This window comes from Hyperolius riggenbachi, chromosome 1, assembly GCF_040937935.1.
Source record: "Hyperolius riggenbachi isolate aHypRig1 chromosome 1, aHypRig1.pri, whole genome shotgun sequence".
NCBI lineage: Eukaryota > Metazoa > Chordata > Amphibia > Anura > Hyperoliidae > Hyperolius > Hyperolius riggenbachi.
This window is the reverse complement of record NC_090646.1, coordinates 651,928,445-651,946,165: the sequence shown is the minus strand read 5'-3', so window position 1 is coordinate 651,946,165 and position 17,721 is coordinate 651,928,445. Positions and strand designations below refer to the sequence as shown.

Below are 17,721 nucleotides of genomic sequence, written 5' to 3'. Positions count from 1 at the left end.
TAGCACCAAATCTCAGTGAGTCTCTGTACAGCACCAAATCTCAGTGAGTTCTCTGTATAGCACCAACTCTCAGTGAGTCTCTGTACAGCACCAAATCTCAGTGAGTCTCTGTATAGCACCAAATCTCAGTGAGTCTCTGTACAGCACCAAATCTCAGTGAGTTCTCTGTATAGCACCAACTCTCAGTGAGTCTCTGTTTAGCACTGAATTTCAGTAAATATTTATAGAGTAACAAATCTCAGTGAATGCAGTACATACCATAATACAAGCCGTACACTATGCCCGCTCCGAGGAAAGCACCCAGAGTCTGTGCCAGGGTGTATATGGGAAACTTGATCCAGGGTTCTCGCGCCATGATACAGAGTGCAAAGGTCACGGCTGGGTTCAAATGTCCACCTGGGAAAGATATAAAACAGAAGTCACATATTAACAGAAAATACAAGCATGTATTTTTGTTATTTGTTCTCCTATTATTAGGGTTTAAAGGGTACCCACGGGGACATGTGACATGATGAGATAAACGTGTATGTACAGTGCCAACCATATTCATAACCAGGTTGTGCATCTTTTTTTTCTGCCTGAAAGAGTTAATGTTCAGGCATGCAAGTGACAGTTTCTCTCTTGTTGGATTATAAACTAACCTACACTGATGAGGAATAACAGCTCCAAAACACTTTTCTATCAGAGAATAGCATCTGACTGCAACAACAGTTAAAAAAGGTCAATAGTTCACGTATTTTAGCTCTGGGACACTTAAAGGCTGCCATTGAGCAGAGACAATAAATAAAGCATTACATCGATTTTGTAAATATTTAAACATAAAATAAAACCATGGGATAGCTAAAAAAATGACATTTTTAGGAGTAGGAGGAGAGATAAAAATGTTTAAGTGTGTTTTGGAAAGGTGATAGTAAACGTGGATGTGTTTGCCATACATATTCCTTTTCTTCTCTTCATACGAGCTAACCTCACTGTAAGCAATGTGTAATAATCTTTCTTGATGGAAGAATGCTAACCCACCAGGTGTGCACAGGCCCGTTTCTATGGGCGTGAAAACTGTGCAGTGGGGGAGAGCAGCCATAGCTTAACAACTCACCTTCCCCGATCCCCGCACACAGCCTCTTTTTTCTTCCTCTCCCAGACATCCATCGCATTGGTAACAGCGACCCCTGTGATGACGTAATGTCATCACAGGGTGTGCTGTTACCAACTGGACGGGCGCCTGGGAGAAGAAGAAGATAGAGGCTGCGTGCGGGGATCGGGGAAGGTGAGTTGGAACTGCGCTGTGCCCTCTATCCCCCGTCCCTGTGCCAATAGTTGGCTACCTATGCTGGAGGAACCTACCTATCTAACCTATACTAGGGGCATCTAACTATCTAACCTATACTGAAGACATCTTCTACCTATCTAACCTATACTGGAGGCATCTACCTAGCTAACCTATACTGGGGGCACCTACCTATCTAACCTATACTGGAGGCATCTACCTATCTAACCTATACTGGGGGCACCTACCTACCTATCTAACCTATACTGGAGGCATCTACCTATCTAACCTATACTGGGGGTACCTACCTATCTAACCTATATTGGGGGCACCTACCTATCTAACCTATACTGGAGGCATCTACCTATCTAACTTATACTGGGGGTACCTACCTATCTAACCTATACTGGGGGCATCTACCTATGTAACCTATACTGGGGGCACCTATACTGGCTACCTATACTGGAGGCATCTATACCTGGCTAACCATTACTGGGGGCAACTATACTGGCTACCTATACTGGAGGCACCTACCTAGCTAACCTATACTGGGGGCAACTATACCGGCTTCCTATATTGGGGGCACCTATACATGGGCTACCTATAATGGGGGGATCTATAGTTGGCTACCTATACTGCAGGCACCTCTTCCTGGCTCCACAGGTGTGTTGAGGGGGGGGCACAATTTTTACACCCTTGCCCTGGGTGCAATTTAGCCTAGAAACTGCCCTGGGTGTGCTTATATTTTATCCCTTTTGGAAACTAAACTGGAACATGGGGGTAGAAGTACGGTATTTGAATTTCCTGCTAAGGCTTCCCATTGGGTTTTATGAATGGGCCAATGGCAGTCCCGGGGACAGCTGGGGGGTCCATGGAGTTGAAGTTATGCCCCTGTGCCAAATCCATTATTTCTGACCTTTTTTCGGTTCCTCGCAATGCAGAAATCATTCAAGCCTTACCTGAAACCTGTCCAGCAATGAGAATGCCCAGCATGACAGCGAAGCCGAAGGCCAGATTGACGGTCAAGAACTGTCCATGGGAGCCTTTACTGAGGACCACCTGAGCCACAGAGCCACAGCCAAACATCTGGAAAAGAAGGAGAGGAGCGGTTACAGCCACACAGTAATTACTCTGCAGTGACCAGAGGTCAGCACAGCCCCCGAGGAGGGATATTACACCTGGAATACTGCCAGATGCTTCAGGTAAGAGGTGGTCTGACTTATTATCATTCCACAGCAGGCAGTCAAACAGCAAAATCAATACATTAATAGATCGTAACGATAACGATAGTTACCCAACAGAAAAAAGCAGCAACAGTTAAAGAGAAACTGTAACCAAGAATTGAACTTCATCTCAATCAGTAGCTGATACCTCCTTTTACATGCGAAATCTATTCCTTTTCACAAACAGACCATCAGGGGGCTCTGTATGGCTGATATTGTGGTGAAACCCCTCCCACAAGAAACTCTGAGGACCGAGGTACTCCTGGCAGTTTCCTGTCTGTGAACCTTGTTGCATTGTGGGAAAAAGCTGTTTACAGCTGTTACCAACTACCAAAAAAGCAAGCAGCAGCTACATCACCTGCCAGCAGTAAAAATGTCACCATGTGATAAATGTCAGAATGTAAATCAGGGATTTAAAAGATTTTACAATGGGCAAACACTGACTAAATCATTTATACATAATTATTGTAAAATGAAGCACTTTTTTATTACATTATTTTCACTGGAGTTCCTCTTTAAATAGAACCTGAACTCAGTACTTCCTCTCTGCTCTAAAAGAGAAGCAATAGCATAATAACCTTTATAGGAAAACATGTATTTCTTACAGCTGATACAAATCCTGCAATAAATCTGCAGTGTGTCTACTTCCTGCTTTCATGGACGCAGACCTAAGGCTAACATCCTGTGTGTTTACCAATTAGTTGTGTCTGCAAAGACTGACACATTTCTGTGCTGACATAGCTGAGAGATCAAATTACACTTGACATTACCTAAAGACCTGGGGGGGGGGGCATAGACAGCTCTTCTCTCTAAAAACACACAGGGTGCATTTCTCTTTGTTTTCCTTTAATTTATACTGAGCACCTGGGTGCTCCCATGTGCAACAGTCATATTAAATGAGCCTTAGGGGGAGGTTCATAAACTATGTGGGGTTTTGGGGGGCAGTAGGTATTTACTTACCTACTGGGGGTGGGGGGGGGGGATGGTGCTCCCTCCCTGTGTATATGGAAGCTTCTACAGCACCATGCCAGAGAAAATGGAGCATCCCCCCATAAGGAAGTAAATGCTTACTGCACCCACAAAAGCCCACACAGGAGGGAGGTTTGTTTGGTAAATGTTTAAAATGTAGTGCTAAGTTCCCTTTAAACCTAACATGTGACAAGGAAGGGGTTGAAATCTGGATGGTTCAGCAGCTTCCCAGATCCTTTTTTAGCCCTCCGTTATTGTCCAATGTCCAGGATTAAGGAGTCAGACCCTCTTCTTCTTGTGGATATGCTGCCGTCCGTCTACAAGTGCACCTGAACTGGGCATGAGTGGTGAGTAAGGTCCGCCCATGCCCTTTTTTCATCATTTTTTCCTTCAGGTTCCCTTTAAAGGACAACTGATCTATCTATCTATCTATCTATCTATCTGATTTTTTATTTTTTTTTTTAGAAAATATTAGAAAATATTATAACTATATATCTGATATCTGGAAAATTGATTTTATTTAAATTTTTTTAGACTGACAGGTTCTCTTGAAAATGAAAGACACTCAGAAATATCTGAAGTATAAAAACTGGAAGATTATTGCTGTGGCTCAGCAAACACCCACCACTCTGTAATAAAGTGTGGCGCCAAGTAACCACCAATCAGAGGCGGCCCCAGAACAATCCCAGCCTGTTTACAGGGCTCCTGCTTACGGCTGCACCTTTATACGGCGGTGTGTATGGAGCGTTTGCTTGTAACAGCGGCGTTCATAAACTCATTCAAGCATCACAAATCTTTATTGCTTCTTGACAGCTGGCTTCTGTGCATTTCCTATCGGTTCCCGACACCTGATGAGTGAGCAGCTGTCGCCATAGCCAGATTTGTAAATTTTTTCACTCAAGGCCTACTGTCACCAAACCCCCCCTTCCCCCACCACCACTACCCCATCCTGTGTTCCCATGTCCCATACTGTACTCCCCCCTTCCTGGGTGCTCCCCCAGTCTTGTGCTGTGCACCACTGTTTACCCCTGTGAAAGCAGAGGATCCGCAGACTGGGTCTGTGATTGAATTGGTTTACAGAGAAACTCCAACCAAGAATTGAACTTTATCCCAATCAGTAGCTGATACCCCCTTTTACATGAGAAATCTATTCCTTTTCACAAACAGACCATCAGGGGGCGCTGTAAGACTGATATAGTGCTGAAACCCCTCCCACAAGAAACTCTGAGGACCGTAGTACTTCTGGCAGTTTCCTGTCTGTGAACCTTGCTGCATTGTGGGAAATAGCTGTTTACTGCTGTTTCCAACTGCCAAAAAAGCATGCAGCAGCTACATCACAGTAAAAATGTCACCATGTGATAAATGTCAGAATGTAAATCAGGTATCAGTTGAAAGGATCCACACCGTCTAAAACATAGGTATTTATTTAAAGCTCTTTAAAATGACATGAAACAAGTCAAAGTGCGCTCCGGATCACCATTGACGCACAGCGTTTCGGATATAATCCTTCTTCAGAATGAATGTCATTTTAAAGAGCTTTAAATAAATACCTATGTTTAAGACAGTGCGGATCCTTTCAACTGATACCTGATTTACATTCTGACATTTATCACATGGTGACATTTTTACTGTGATGTAGCTGCTGCATGCTTGATACATGTGATCCCTGTGACTCCAGGGGTGATCCCAGCACGTCGCTTAAACCATCGGTGCAGATGTAACTATATCAATCGATAGAATGTAAATCAGGGAGAGGAAAGATTTTACAATGAGCAGACACTGACTAAATAATTTATACATAATTACTGTAAAAATGAAGACCTTTTTTTCACTACATTATTTTCACTGGAGTTCCTCTTTAATTGTGTGGCAGTTTAACTTCCTGAGTGTGCAAGCCTGCCCCACCCCCTACATCCTGGTATCCTAAACCATGGCCTTTGTGACCTTGTCTCAAATCCGGCCATAGCTGTCGCTGAAACATCAGAAATATGTAAACATTTCAAACAGCACAGTGTATAGGGTAGCTCTACTTAGTGCAAACATGTATAAAATATGTATTGGCTAGACAAGCCACTATGTAAAACCTTCCTATTGCTCGCTAATGAAAAGCCAATAACCGACCAGTCGGGGGCGCTGCTACTGCCAGAGGATCCACCGAGGTAAGTAACTTTTGTTTTTTGTTTTTTTAATTGCAGATTTATTTGACGTTGACCTGAACTCTTGCACAGGACAGAAGGAAAACACAGAGAAATACACCCTGTATGTATTTAGAGAGTTTAGCCTGTCTAATTCCCCCTCATCTGTGACTAATCACAAGTGTAATTTGATCTCTCAGCTGTGTCAGCTAGCTTCCTCGGCAGAGCAGCTAATTTGTAAACACAGGATGTTATCCCTATGTCTGCTTCCATAAAAGCAGGAAGTGGACACATTGCAGATTTATTGCAGGATTTGAATCAGCTGTAACAAAGAAATGCTTTTCTTTAACCACCCGCAGCCCTAGGACCGCCCAACGTCGATCGGCGTAAGGTCCTTGGGGCCTGTTTTGCAGGATCTCTGCTTGGTAGGCGGAGCTCTAGGAGACTGTTAGACGGTGAAACCGCCGTCTAATTAGCTTGAACAGCGCTGCGATCCACGGCAGCACTGTACTGGGGACAGCCCCCCTGGGAGACAGGATAGTGATTGGCTAGCCTATGATAGCTGATCACGCTGATTGGCTGGCGGGGGGAGGGAGGGCTGGGGGAATAAATGTTGAAAACTAATGTATTAGTAAATTAATACAATAAATATTTATATAAAAAATAAATAAACATCGGGGGAGCGATCAGACCCCACAAACAGAAAGCTCTGTCGGTGGGGAGAAAAAGGGGGGGGGGGGGGGTGGAAACACTTGTGTGCTGTGCAGCCCTGCAGCAAAGCCTTAAAGCTGCAGTGTCCCTTTTTAAGAAAAAAGGCCTGGTCTTTAGGAGAGTTTGACACTGCGGTCCTCAAGTGGTTAAAGGGTTATTATGCTGTTGCTTATCTTGTACAGCAGGAGAGGAAGTTCTGAGTTCAGGTCCGCTTTATTGTTGGAATGTCTCCCCTATCTATTGTACAGCACTGCGTTATACTGTATGTTAGCGCTTTATAAATAAAGGTAAATTATATTGAAGTGTAATAGTATTTGCCATCCGAGAGCCGTGGAGACCTCATACGCAGATGTTCCCCTATAGGTGAGTATGTGAGTATATGTCTTGGAGTGAGGTTAGGAGTTCACTATAGAAGCAGATATATTTCATATTCCATTATCTGGTGTTTGCCGAGTGTGATTGCCGAGTGGAAAGTTACCTCTCCCAAACGCTGCTGAACTCTGAGAGCGCAAACAAGAGGCGAGCGGTCATATCCTGTTCCCAGACCGCCACACAATGGGCCCGATTTACTAAGGGCTCCCACCGGCTGGAGAAAGTAAGCAATCTGGCGAAACTGCCCTGAATTTATTACAAGTCATCTGTTATTGGGTGAGAACAGCTTGCAGGTGTTACCTGGGTCATAACAGATCATTACGGGTTTCTGAAAGGTAAGCGAAACAGCAGGGTCAATTTAGTAAAATAAATAAAGTTGTCACTGAAGGTGCCGCTGCACATAACAGCAATCTATTGCCGATTCACTAAACTTTCTTAGAAAAAAAACAAACAAAACACTGTTTATTAAGTAGAAATAGCATCCACATATCAACAGCAAATAGCATCAAATCCCATAAATCACAGCAGTCACATGTATACTTTCTGATCCCTAACTATGTTCTGATATGACCGAGGAGGGGACTGCAAATTATTACAAAAGGTGCAAGACATTTTTACAGTTACATGCAGACATTAGGGTAGGGTCTCAATACAAGAGAAGCAGATGACTTTGAACTTGTGTCTATTTTGGAGAATTTTGTTTAAGATTGGCTTACTAACATTCAAATCCTTGCACAATCTGGGCCCTGGATACCGGAAGGACTTGTTGCAACTACATCACACCCCCCACAATCTTAGATCAAAAGGACGTAACACCATGGTCACCCCCAGAGTCCACCTCAAAACCTTTGGAGACAGAGCCTTTTGTCATGCTGCCCCTACACTTTGGTACTCCCTGCCACACCCAATCAGGACAGCTCCATCCCTGGAAGCATTTAAGTCTAAACTGAAAACCTACCTCTTTAGTCTGGCATTCATGAACATCTGACTATCTCCTCTGTAACACAACCCAGCCTGCAACCCTGTATTGATCTGAGACACAACTATGCACTTTGAGTCCTATGGGAGAAAAGCGCTTTACAAATGTTATTGTATTGTATTGTATTGTATTTTAGGGCCCGTGTAAGACCGGGGCCCATATGCAGTTGACTTTTTCTCCTGAGTTTTCTCCACAACTTGTCATTAAAATGCCTTTTAAGCCACCAGCAAGCAAGAAAATACTCAGAATAAAATTGATAGTACGTATCCACCTACTTTTTGGTACTTTTTCAATTGCAGAGTGTTGAAAAGTTATTTTGAACAGAAAATGTACATTTAAATCCTAGGAGAAACGTCAGGACAAAAAGTGAATTGCATATGGGCACAGGTGTTGTTTCTACTAACTTCGGAACACACAACAAATAAGCATTTCGCAGTTATGCACCTGACAGGTGCGTAACCATCAAAGTTAATTAAAATTCTAAATGCCACATATGATTCCAGTAATTACTAGCAAATAGCAAGACTACTTCCTGCTTTCATGGAAGCAGACATATTGTTAACATCCTGTGCTTTCAAATTAGCTTATCTGCCATGGCAGTCAGCTGACCCAGGGGAAAGATCAAATTACAACTTGTGACTAGACACAGATGAGGGGAAATTAGACAGGCTAAACTGTCTAAATACATACAGGGTGTATTTCTTTATGTTTTGGGCATGTGCAGGTTCACTTTAAATGGTACATAACTGTGCTCTTAGGAATCTATTGTGTAACCCGCTGTAGCCGTCACTCTGCTTTACATAAAATCAGGAGAGAGATTCCTTTGTTCAGACGTGAATAAAGCGTTTGAAATGGAACAATTTGTGGCTGTGGGGCGGCTGGCAGCTGCCAGGACGAGGATCCTGTTTGTGTTTATATAGAGAGAGGATCCTGTTGGGCAGAGGTCCATACGGGAACAGAACGCTGTACACAGGCCAGGCGGGGAGGGCTATCCTCTCTCCTGCACAAATCGCAGAGGAATGCAAAGGGCCTCATTCTCCACCAATCACATTACAGCGCCTGATTATCACCGTGCAGCTCATGGAACTCCTTTTTTAAAGGGAACCAGAGAGGAACGCTGGTTATAAACAGAAAAAGCTTTTATACATACCTGGGGCTTCTTCCAGCCCCATACGCACGGATCGCTCCCACGCTGCCGTCCACCGCTTCCTGTATCGGTGGTACCGGGTCCCGTCACTTCCGGCAGACGCGGCCAATTGTCCGCATCACAGGGGCTCCCTCCATACCCGTACGCATGCGGCTGCGCAGTAAGCAGCCTCACGCGTACTTATATGAAGGGAGCCCCCTGTGATGCGGACAATTGGCCGTGTCTGCCGGCCGACTGGCGGCAATGACGGGACCCGGTACCGGCGGATCCAGGCAGCTGAGGACGGCGGCGTGGGAGCGATCCGTGCGTATGGGGCTGGAGGAAGCCCCAGGTATGTATACCAGCTTTCCCCCAACGTCTCTGGTTCCCTTTAACCCCTTGCGTACCAGCAGTCTCTGGCCCCTTAAGGACCAGAGACTGATGGAACCACAAAATGGCACTAACCGATCAATCGCTGCACATACCCGCCGCTCATGCCGTTCTCCCATCCCCACAGGCCCCTCTCTCTGCCGTCGCTATGACGACAGAGTTCCTGTGAGCCGGTCAGGAGCCGCTTTCATTGGCTCCTGACCTAATCCATCAATGTGAGCCAATGTGCTTGGCTCACAGTGATCACGCGGTCAGGGCCAATGAAAGCAGCTCCTGACCGGCTCACCTTGCTCTGCCATCATATAGACAGCAGGGCGAGGTTGGGCTAGCATCCTCAGCCTAGACTACACTAGGGGGGGGGGGCAGCGGCGAGGCGGCGGACTCGGCTGAATTTTAAGAGATTTCCTGCTTAAAGAGGACCTGTAACTTTAAAAAACGTCCCTTGGGGGGTACTTACCTCGGGAGAGGCAAGCATCTGGATCCTATCGAGGCTTCCCCCGTCCTCCTCCGTCCCACGGTGGCAGCGTTATCGGTCCCCGAACGGTGGCCATGTAAATATGTACCTTCCTGGCTCCAGTGTAGGCGCAGTACAGCCCAAAGGACGTCCGATGATGACAGCGCGCCCCCGTGAGGCGCATTTTGGAGTGCAGAAGAGCCTGACCTGGCAGCCAGCCTGGCCAGGTCGGGTGCGCCACCGGAGGAGACCGGGAGCCTGCGGAGCGGCGCAGAGGGCACGTCCTGCCTGCCACGGGCTGGAGGAAGCCCCAGGTAAGTGGATTAGCATTTTTTTTTATTTTTTGTATGCACCGTGAACCGTCCCTTTAAATCAACTGGTAATCGGTCTGCGGTGTATGGGCAGCCGAAAGATCTCTCTAATCAGATTCATTCAGAGAGAGATGTCTCTTGGTCGAATCAGCCCATCATCGCCAGACGTATGGCTACCTTTAGAGACAGAGAATCAGAGGGACAGAGCAGCAATTTGCATTGTTTAAAAGGAAATAGATATGGCAGCCTCCATATTCCTCTCCCTTCAGATGTCCTTTAAGATGCAGTCAGCTATGGGAGTTTATTTGTAATCTTTCCATTGCCCCATTCATCAAGTAGCTGTCATTATTGCAGATAGTGTGTCTGGCAGCCGCACACTGACTCCTGGCTGCCCAGGCATCCTATAACCTTCATCCATGGAACACAACCTGAGCTCTGACATCCCGCTTATGCCAGACACAAGGCTATATTTACACTCAGGTTGTTGGGATAAAGAAGCAGTAACTCCTGAGGTATGCTGATGGACGGCCGGAGTGACAGGGAGCGGGCCCGCACTTGTATGGGGGGAAACTGCCCTGCGGGGCCTGCACAGAGATCTCACACACAACAGACCAGCTGCAAAGGGAATACCAGTCAATTGTAGTCTGTGCAAAGTTTCCCAAATCATCCACACCTCCTCCCTACACCTTGTATAACATACATTACCACAATGTATTAGCATAGCTCCCAGCTGTCCCTCTTCTGCAGGGACAGTCCCTCTTTGGGAGCCAAGTCCTTCTATCCCTCCTTCTTCCTCATTTGTCCTTCAAACAGACAAGATGAAGACTGACTGTTGCACATATAAGGGCTGACTGTTGCACATATGAAGACTGACTGTTGCACATATGCAGGCTGACTGTTGTATATATGAAGGCTGACTGTTGTACATATGCAGGCTGACTGTTGCACATATGAAGGCTGACTGTTGTACATATGAAGGCTGACTGTTGTACATATGCAGGCTGACTGTTGCACATATGAAGGCTGACTGTTGCACATATGAAGGCTGACTGTTGTGCATATGAAGGCTGACTGTTGTACATATGAAGGCTGACTGTTGTATATATGAAGGCTGACTGTTGCACATATGAAGGCTGACTGTTGCACATATGAAGGGTGACTGTTGCACATATGCAGGCTGACTGTTGTATATATGAAGGCTGACTGTTGCACATATGAAGGCTGACTGTTGCACATATGAATGCTGACTGTTGTACATATGCAGGCTGACTGTTGCACATATGAAGGCTGACTGATGTGCATATGAAGGCTGACTGTTGTACATATGAAGGCTGACTGTTGTATATATGAAGGCTGACTGTTGTACATATGAAGGCTGACTGTTGCACATATGCAGGCTGACTGTTGTACATATGAAGGCTGACTGTTGTACATAAGAAGGCTGACTGTTGCACATATAAGGGCTGACTGTTACACATATGAAGGCTGACTGTTGTACATATGTAGGCTGACTTTTACACATATGCAGGCTGACTGTTGTATATATGAAGGCTGACTGTTGTACATATGAAGGCTGACTGTTGCACATATGCAGGCTGACTGTTGCACATATAAGGGCTGACTGTTACACATATGAAGGCTGACTGTTGTATATATGAAGGCTGACTGTTGTACATATGAAGGCTGACTGTTGTATATATGAAGGCTGACTGTTGTACATATGAAGGCTGACTGTTGCACATATGAAGGCTGACTGTTGTGCATATGAAGGCTGACTGTTGTACATATGAAGGCTGACTGTTGTACATATGCAGGCTGACTGTTGCACATATGAAGGCTGACTGTTGTGCATATGAAGGCTGACTGTTGTACATATGAAGGCTGACTGTTGTACATATGCAGGCTGACTGTTGCACATATGAAGGCTGACTGTTGCACATATAAGGGCTGACTGTTACACATATGAAGGCTGACTGTTGCACATATGAAGGCTGACTGTTACACATCTGAAGGCTGACTGTTACACATACGAAGGGTGACTGTTGTACATATGAAGGCTGACTGTTGCACATATGAAGGCTGACTGTTGTGCATATGAAGGCTGACTGTTGTACATATGAAGGCTGACTGTTGTACATATGCAGGCTGACTGTTGCACATATGAAGGCTGACTGTTGTGCATATGAAGGCTGACTGTTGTACATATGAAGGCTGACTGTTGTACATATGCAGGCTGACTGTTGCACATATGAAGGCTGACTGTTGTACATATGAAGGCTGACTGTTGCACATATGCAGGCTGACTGTTGCACATATGAAGGCTGACTGTTGCACATATGAAGGCTGACTGTTGTGCATATGAAGGCTGACTGTTGTACATATGAAGGCTGACTGTTGTATATATGAAGGCTGACTGTTGTACATATGAAGGCTGACTGTTGCACATATGCAGGCTGACTGTTGTACATATGAAGGCTGACTGTTGTACATATAAAGGCTGACTGTTGCACATATGAAGGCTGACTGTTACACATATGAAGGCTGACTGTTGTACATATGAAGGCTGACTGTTGCACATATAAGGGCTGACTGTTACACATATGAAGGCTGACTGTTGTATATATGAAGGCTGACTGTTGTACATATGAAGGCTGACTGTTGCACATATAAGGGCTGACTGTTACACATATGAAGGCTGACTGTTGCACATATGAAGGCTGACTGTTACACATCTGAAGGCTGACTGTTACACATACGAAGGGTGACTGTTGTACATATGAAGGCTGACTGTTGTACATATGCAGGCTGACTGTTGTACATATGAAGGCTGACTATTGTAGGCTGACAGTTGTACATATGAAGGCTGACTGTCCTACATTTGCACATCTGGCAGTTGACAAGCTGAAGATATGTGTAGTAGCCTTCATCTCTCTATAATAACACACACTGGGGGTGCCTTTGCATTGCAGATATGGCTGGTCAGGCTGTGTATGCCAGGCGTCCAGCCGCGCTGGCACTCTCCGCACACTACAGAGGATGTTAGACCTTATCAGTCCCCCACAGTGTAAACAGAAACTTCCTGGGCATCCCGCCGTTACCGCCCCACACAAGTAGTCTTGGCAGAAAGTTGTCCCTTTCAGGCCAGATGACACAGGGCTCCTGTTATCAGCATCTGTTTGTGGCGGAGTCTGCAGAGCCTCCGCCCGGAACTAGAGCCATGCAAGGTCTTAAAGAGGAACTGTAGTGAGAAGAACGTAATGAATAAAATAGCTTATTTTTTTTACAATAATCATTTTTAAACTATTTAATCTGTTTTTTTCCCATTGTAAAAACCTTTCCTCACTCAGATTACCATTCTGAAATTGATCACAGGAGACATCTTTAGTCCTGTCAGGTGCAGCTCTGGGGAATGTTTGTTTATGATAATTCCGAAGGCAGAATAATTCCGCATAGCTAATCAGCCTATGCTAAGCATCACTGGGAGGGTGGGGCTACATACCAAAAGGCTCAGTATAGAGAGGGAAGGAATTCCATTGATTTAGAGGGTGGAGGGGAAAGGAATTCCATTGGCTCACATGATATAGGGGGAAGGAATTCCATTGGCCAAAGGGAATAGGGGAAAGGAATTCCATTGGCCAAAGGGAATAGGGGGAAGAAATTTCCTTGGCTCAGGGGGAAGAGGGGGAAGGAATTCCAGTGGCCCAAATTGTTTAAGGAGAAGGGATTCCATTGGCTCATAGGGAAGAGGGGAAGGAATTCCATAGGCCCAGAGGGTATATAGGGGCAAGGAATTCCATTGGCCCAGAAGGACTAAGGGTGGAGGAATTCCATTGGCTCAGAGAGAATAGTGGGATGGAATTCCATTGGCCCTGAGATAATGGGAGAAGGAATTCTGTAGGCCCAGATTGTAGAGAGGAAAGGAATTCCATTGGCTCAGAGTGTGGAGGGGGGAGGAATTCCATTGGCTCACAGGGTATAGGGGGAAGGAATTCTATTGGCTCAGAGGGAATAGGATGAAGGAATTCCCTTGGCTCAGAGTGTGGAGAAGGGGAGGATTTCCATTGGCTCAGAGTATGGAGGGGGGAGGAATTCCATTGGCTCAGAGTGTGGAGGGGGGAGGAATTCCATTGGCTCAAAGTGTGGAGGGAGGAGGAATTCAAGTTGGCCCACAGGGTATAGGGGAAAGGAATTCCATTGGCTCAGAGGGAATAGGATGAAGGAATTCCATTGGCTCAGAGTGTGGAGAAGGGGAGGATTTCCATTGGCTCAGAGTGTGGAGGGGGGAGGAATTCCATTGGCTCAGAGTATGGAGGGGGAGGAATTCCATTGGCTCAGAGTGTAGAGGGGGAGGAATTCCATTGGCCCAGGTGGTTAGAAAAGCTGAGGTCCTCATCCCTCCATGGGGGATTCCAGCAGACACAGACTCGCCATTCATCGCGCAATTCCTCTAAGCTTAACCATAAAAGCTCGCCTGTTGCCTAAACAGCTCACACCGTGTTTACACAACTTATTCTAACTTGTGTGCTAATTGCAGTCTGATTGCCTAAACTATCACCCTGAGCCATGCTTTTCCCGCTGCCTCTTATGAGCTTCGCATACAGAAGGCATGCAGATTATTCTATAGAAACGGCAATCGGAAGGTTAAAGGAGGCGTCTAAAAGTAATCATAACCTGCTTGCTGGACAGCCAATGAGAAGCTGTAATAGCGCATACTGAGCCAGTGTTCTCGTTCTGTACTGTCAGGCACCATCCTATAGTCCATTCATACAGGGATCCCCTAGGAAACTGTCAGTTATTCTTACTGGGAAGAGGACAGAGCAACAAAAACTTTTATAACTAGTTTTATTAATTGCCATATGTAAATTGTCACACATCTCTGTAACTCAGGTGACTTATCCTGACAGTGACAGAGTTACAGAGAGCGGAGTGAATCAACGCCTCACCGCCTATCATAAAACCACACCAGAAATACCTGCTCAATTCACACGACGTCAGAGCTTAAACATTATTAGGCATTAATGAAGTCTATAAACTGCACTTTGTTCTTACAAGCACATCTGTCGAGGTGAATATAAGTACATGTGGATCTTTGGCGATTGAATCTTTTTCCAATGGATCGATTTGATTTTCACCCAAACGCAAACGTGCTATATGCAGCATTGTTTTCTGCGGTTGCGTTTAGGTTAAAGCAAACCTGCAGCGAAAGAAAACTTATGATACAATGACTTGTATGTGTAGTACGGATAATGAATAGAACATTAGTAGCAAAGAAAAAATCATCTTATTTTTATTTTCAGTTACATACCTTAAAAAAAAAAATAACATTGCATCATTCTGTCACAGTTGCCGTTTAGAAACCACACTGTCTTTTAAGCTATAAAACAAAGCAGAAATAACGACCCTTTCAACTTTCCTGCACAAAAATCTTATCTCAAGCTGTCTCTCACTGTTTCTTGGCTGTTTAGTTGCTTTAGAAAACAGGACTGTATTCCACCTGGTGGGTCCCATAGCTCAGATGAGCTTTTTTGCATAGGTAACAACTGAAGTTTGTTAACTTTTCCTGTACTGGAAAACAATATAAGACTCTTTTCTTTACTACTAATGTTACATTTCTTAGCTATACTGCACATACAATTCATTATCTCATAAGTTTATTTTTTGCTGCAGGTTTGCTTTAACCACTTAAGTCTATCTGGATGGATATATCCGTCCGAATAGACTCCTTTGCTGCCACTGCGCGGGGCGCGCAATTGTGTGTGCTCCCGCCGCCCTCCATTAGCCCTGAGATCAATAAATGGGAACATAGCTCCCATTCATTGATCTAGTCCTCCTTGTAGATCGTTCGCTTCCAGGCCTTTTTGACTGTGGCCATCTTGTGGCCAAATAGTAAAACTACACCCACATACATTTTGTTATTAACCACTTGAGGACCTAGGGCTTTCTACCCCTTAAGGACCGGCCACTTTTTTTCCATTCAGACCACTGCAGCTTTCACGGTTTATTGCTCGCTCATACAACCTACCACCTAAATGAATTTTGGCTCCTTTTCTTGTCACTAATAAAGCTTTCTTTTAGTGCTATTTGATTGCTCCTGCGATTTTTACTTTTTATTATATTCAGCAAAAAAGACATGAATTTTGGCAAAAAAATGATTTTTTTAACTTTCTGTGCTGACAGTTTTCAAATAAAGTAAAATTTCTGTATACATGCAGCGCGAAAAATGTGGACAAACATGTTTTTGATACAAAAAAACCCATTCAGTGTATATTTATTGGTTTGGGTAAAAGTTATAGCGTTTACAAACTATGGTGCAAAAAGTGAATTTTCCCATTTTCAAGCATCTCTGACTTTTCTGACCCTCTGTCATGTTTCGAGAGGGGCTAGAATTCCAGGATAGTATAAATACCCCCCAAATGACCCCATTTTGGAAAGAAGACATCCCAAAGTATTCACTGAGAGGCATAGTGAGTTCATAGAAGATATTATTTTTTGTCACAAGTAAGCGGAAAATGACACTTTGTGAAAAAAAAAAAAAAAAAAAAAAAGTTTCCATTTCTTCTAACTTGCGACAAAAAAAAATGAAATCTGCCACGGACTCACCATACTCCTCTCTGAATACCTTGAAGTGTCTACTTTCCAAAATGGGGTCATTTGTGGGGTGTGTTTACTGTCCTGACATTTTGGGGGGTGCTAAATTGTAAGCACCCCTGTAAAGCCTGAAGGTGCTCATTGGACTTTGGACCCCTTAGCGCAGTTAGGGTGCAAAAAAGTGCCACACATGTGGTATTGCCGTACTCAGGAGAAGTAGTATAATGTGTTTTGGGGTGTATTTTTACACATACCCATGCTGGGTGGGAGAAATATCTCTGTAAATGACAATTTGTTAATTTTTTTTACACACAATTGTCCATTTACAGAGATCTTTCTCCCACTCAGCATGGGTATGTGTAAAAATACACCACAAAACACATTATACTACTTCTCCTGAGTACGGCGATACCACATGTGTGGCACTTTTTTGCACCCTAACTGCGCTAAAGGGCCCAAAGTCCAATGAGTACCTTTAGAATTTCACAGGTCATTTTGAGAAATTTCGTTTCAAGACTACTCCTCACGGTTTAGGGCCCCTAAAATGCCAGGGCAGTATAGGAACCCCACAAATGACCCCATTTTAGAAAGAAGACACCCCAAGGTATTCCGTTAGGAGTATAGTGAGTTCATAGAAGATTTTATTTTTTTGTCAAAAGTTAGCGGAAATTGATTTTAATTGTGTTTTTTCACAAAGTGTCATTTTCCACTAACTTTTGACAAAAAATAAAATCTTCTATGAACTCACCATACTCCTAACGGAATACCTTGGGGTGTCTTCTTTCTAAAATGGGGTCATTTGTGGGGTTCCTATACTGCCCTGGCATTTTAGGGGCCCTAAACCGTGAGGAGTAGTCTTGGAACGAAATTTCTCAAAATGACCTGTGAAATTCTAAAGGTACTCATTGGACTTTGGGCCCTTTAGCGCAGTTAGGGTGCAAAAAAGTGCCACACATGTGGTATCGCCGTACTCAGGAGAAGTAGTACAATGTGTTTTGGGGTGTATTTTTACACATACCCATGCTGGGTGGGAGAAATACCTCTGTAAATGGACAATTGTGTGTAAAAAAATCAAAAGATTGTCATTTACAGAGGTATTTCTCCCACCCAGCATGGGTATGTGTAAAAATACACCCCAAAACACATTATACTACTTCTCCCGAGTACGGCGATACCACATGTGTGGCACTTTTTTG

The 17,721-nt window shown here is 44.5% G+C and overlaps 1 protein-coding gene across 1 annotated transcript in view; it reads right to left on the bottom strand.

Annotated features, from left to right (window-relative positions):
• AQP3 (aquaporin 3 (Gill blood group)) overlaps positions 1-17,721 on the bottom strand; it is a 53,082-nt gene that overhangs the window by 15,913 nt on the left and 19,448 nt on the right. The window contains exons 2-3 of the mRNA XM_068251787.1: positions 2,227-2,353; positions 259-396 (exon numbers count right to left, since the gene is read on the bottom strand). Of these exons, the coding sequence (XP_068107888.1) occupies positions 259-396; positions 2,227-2,353 (265 nt within the window). The remainder of the gene's footprint in view (positions 1-258; positions 397-2,226; positions 2,354-17,721) is intronic.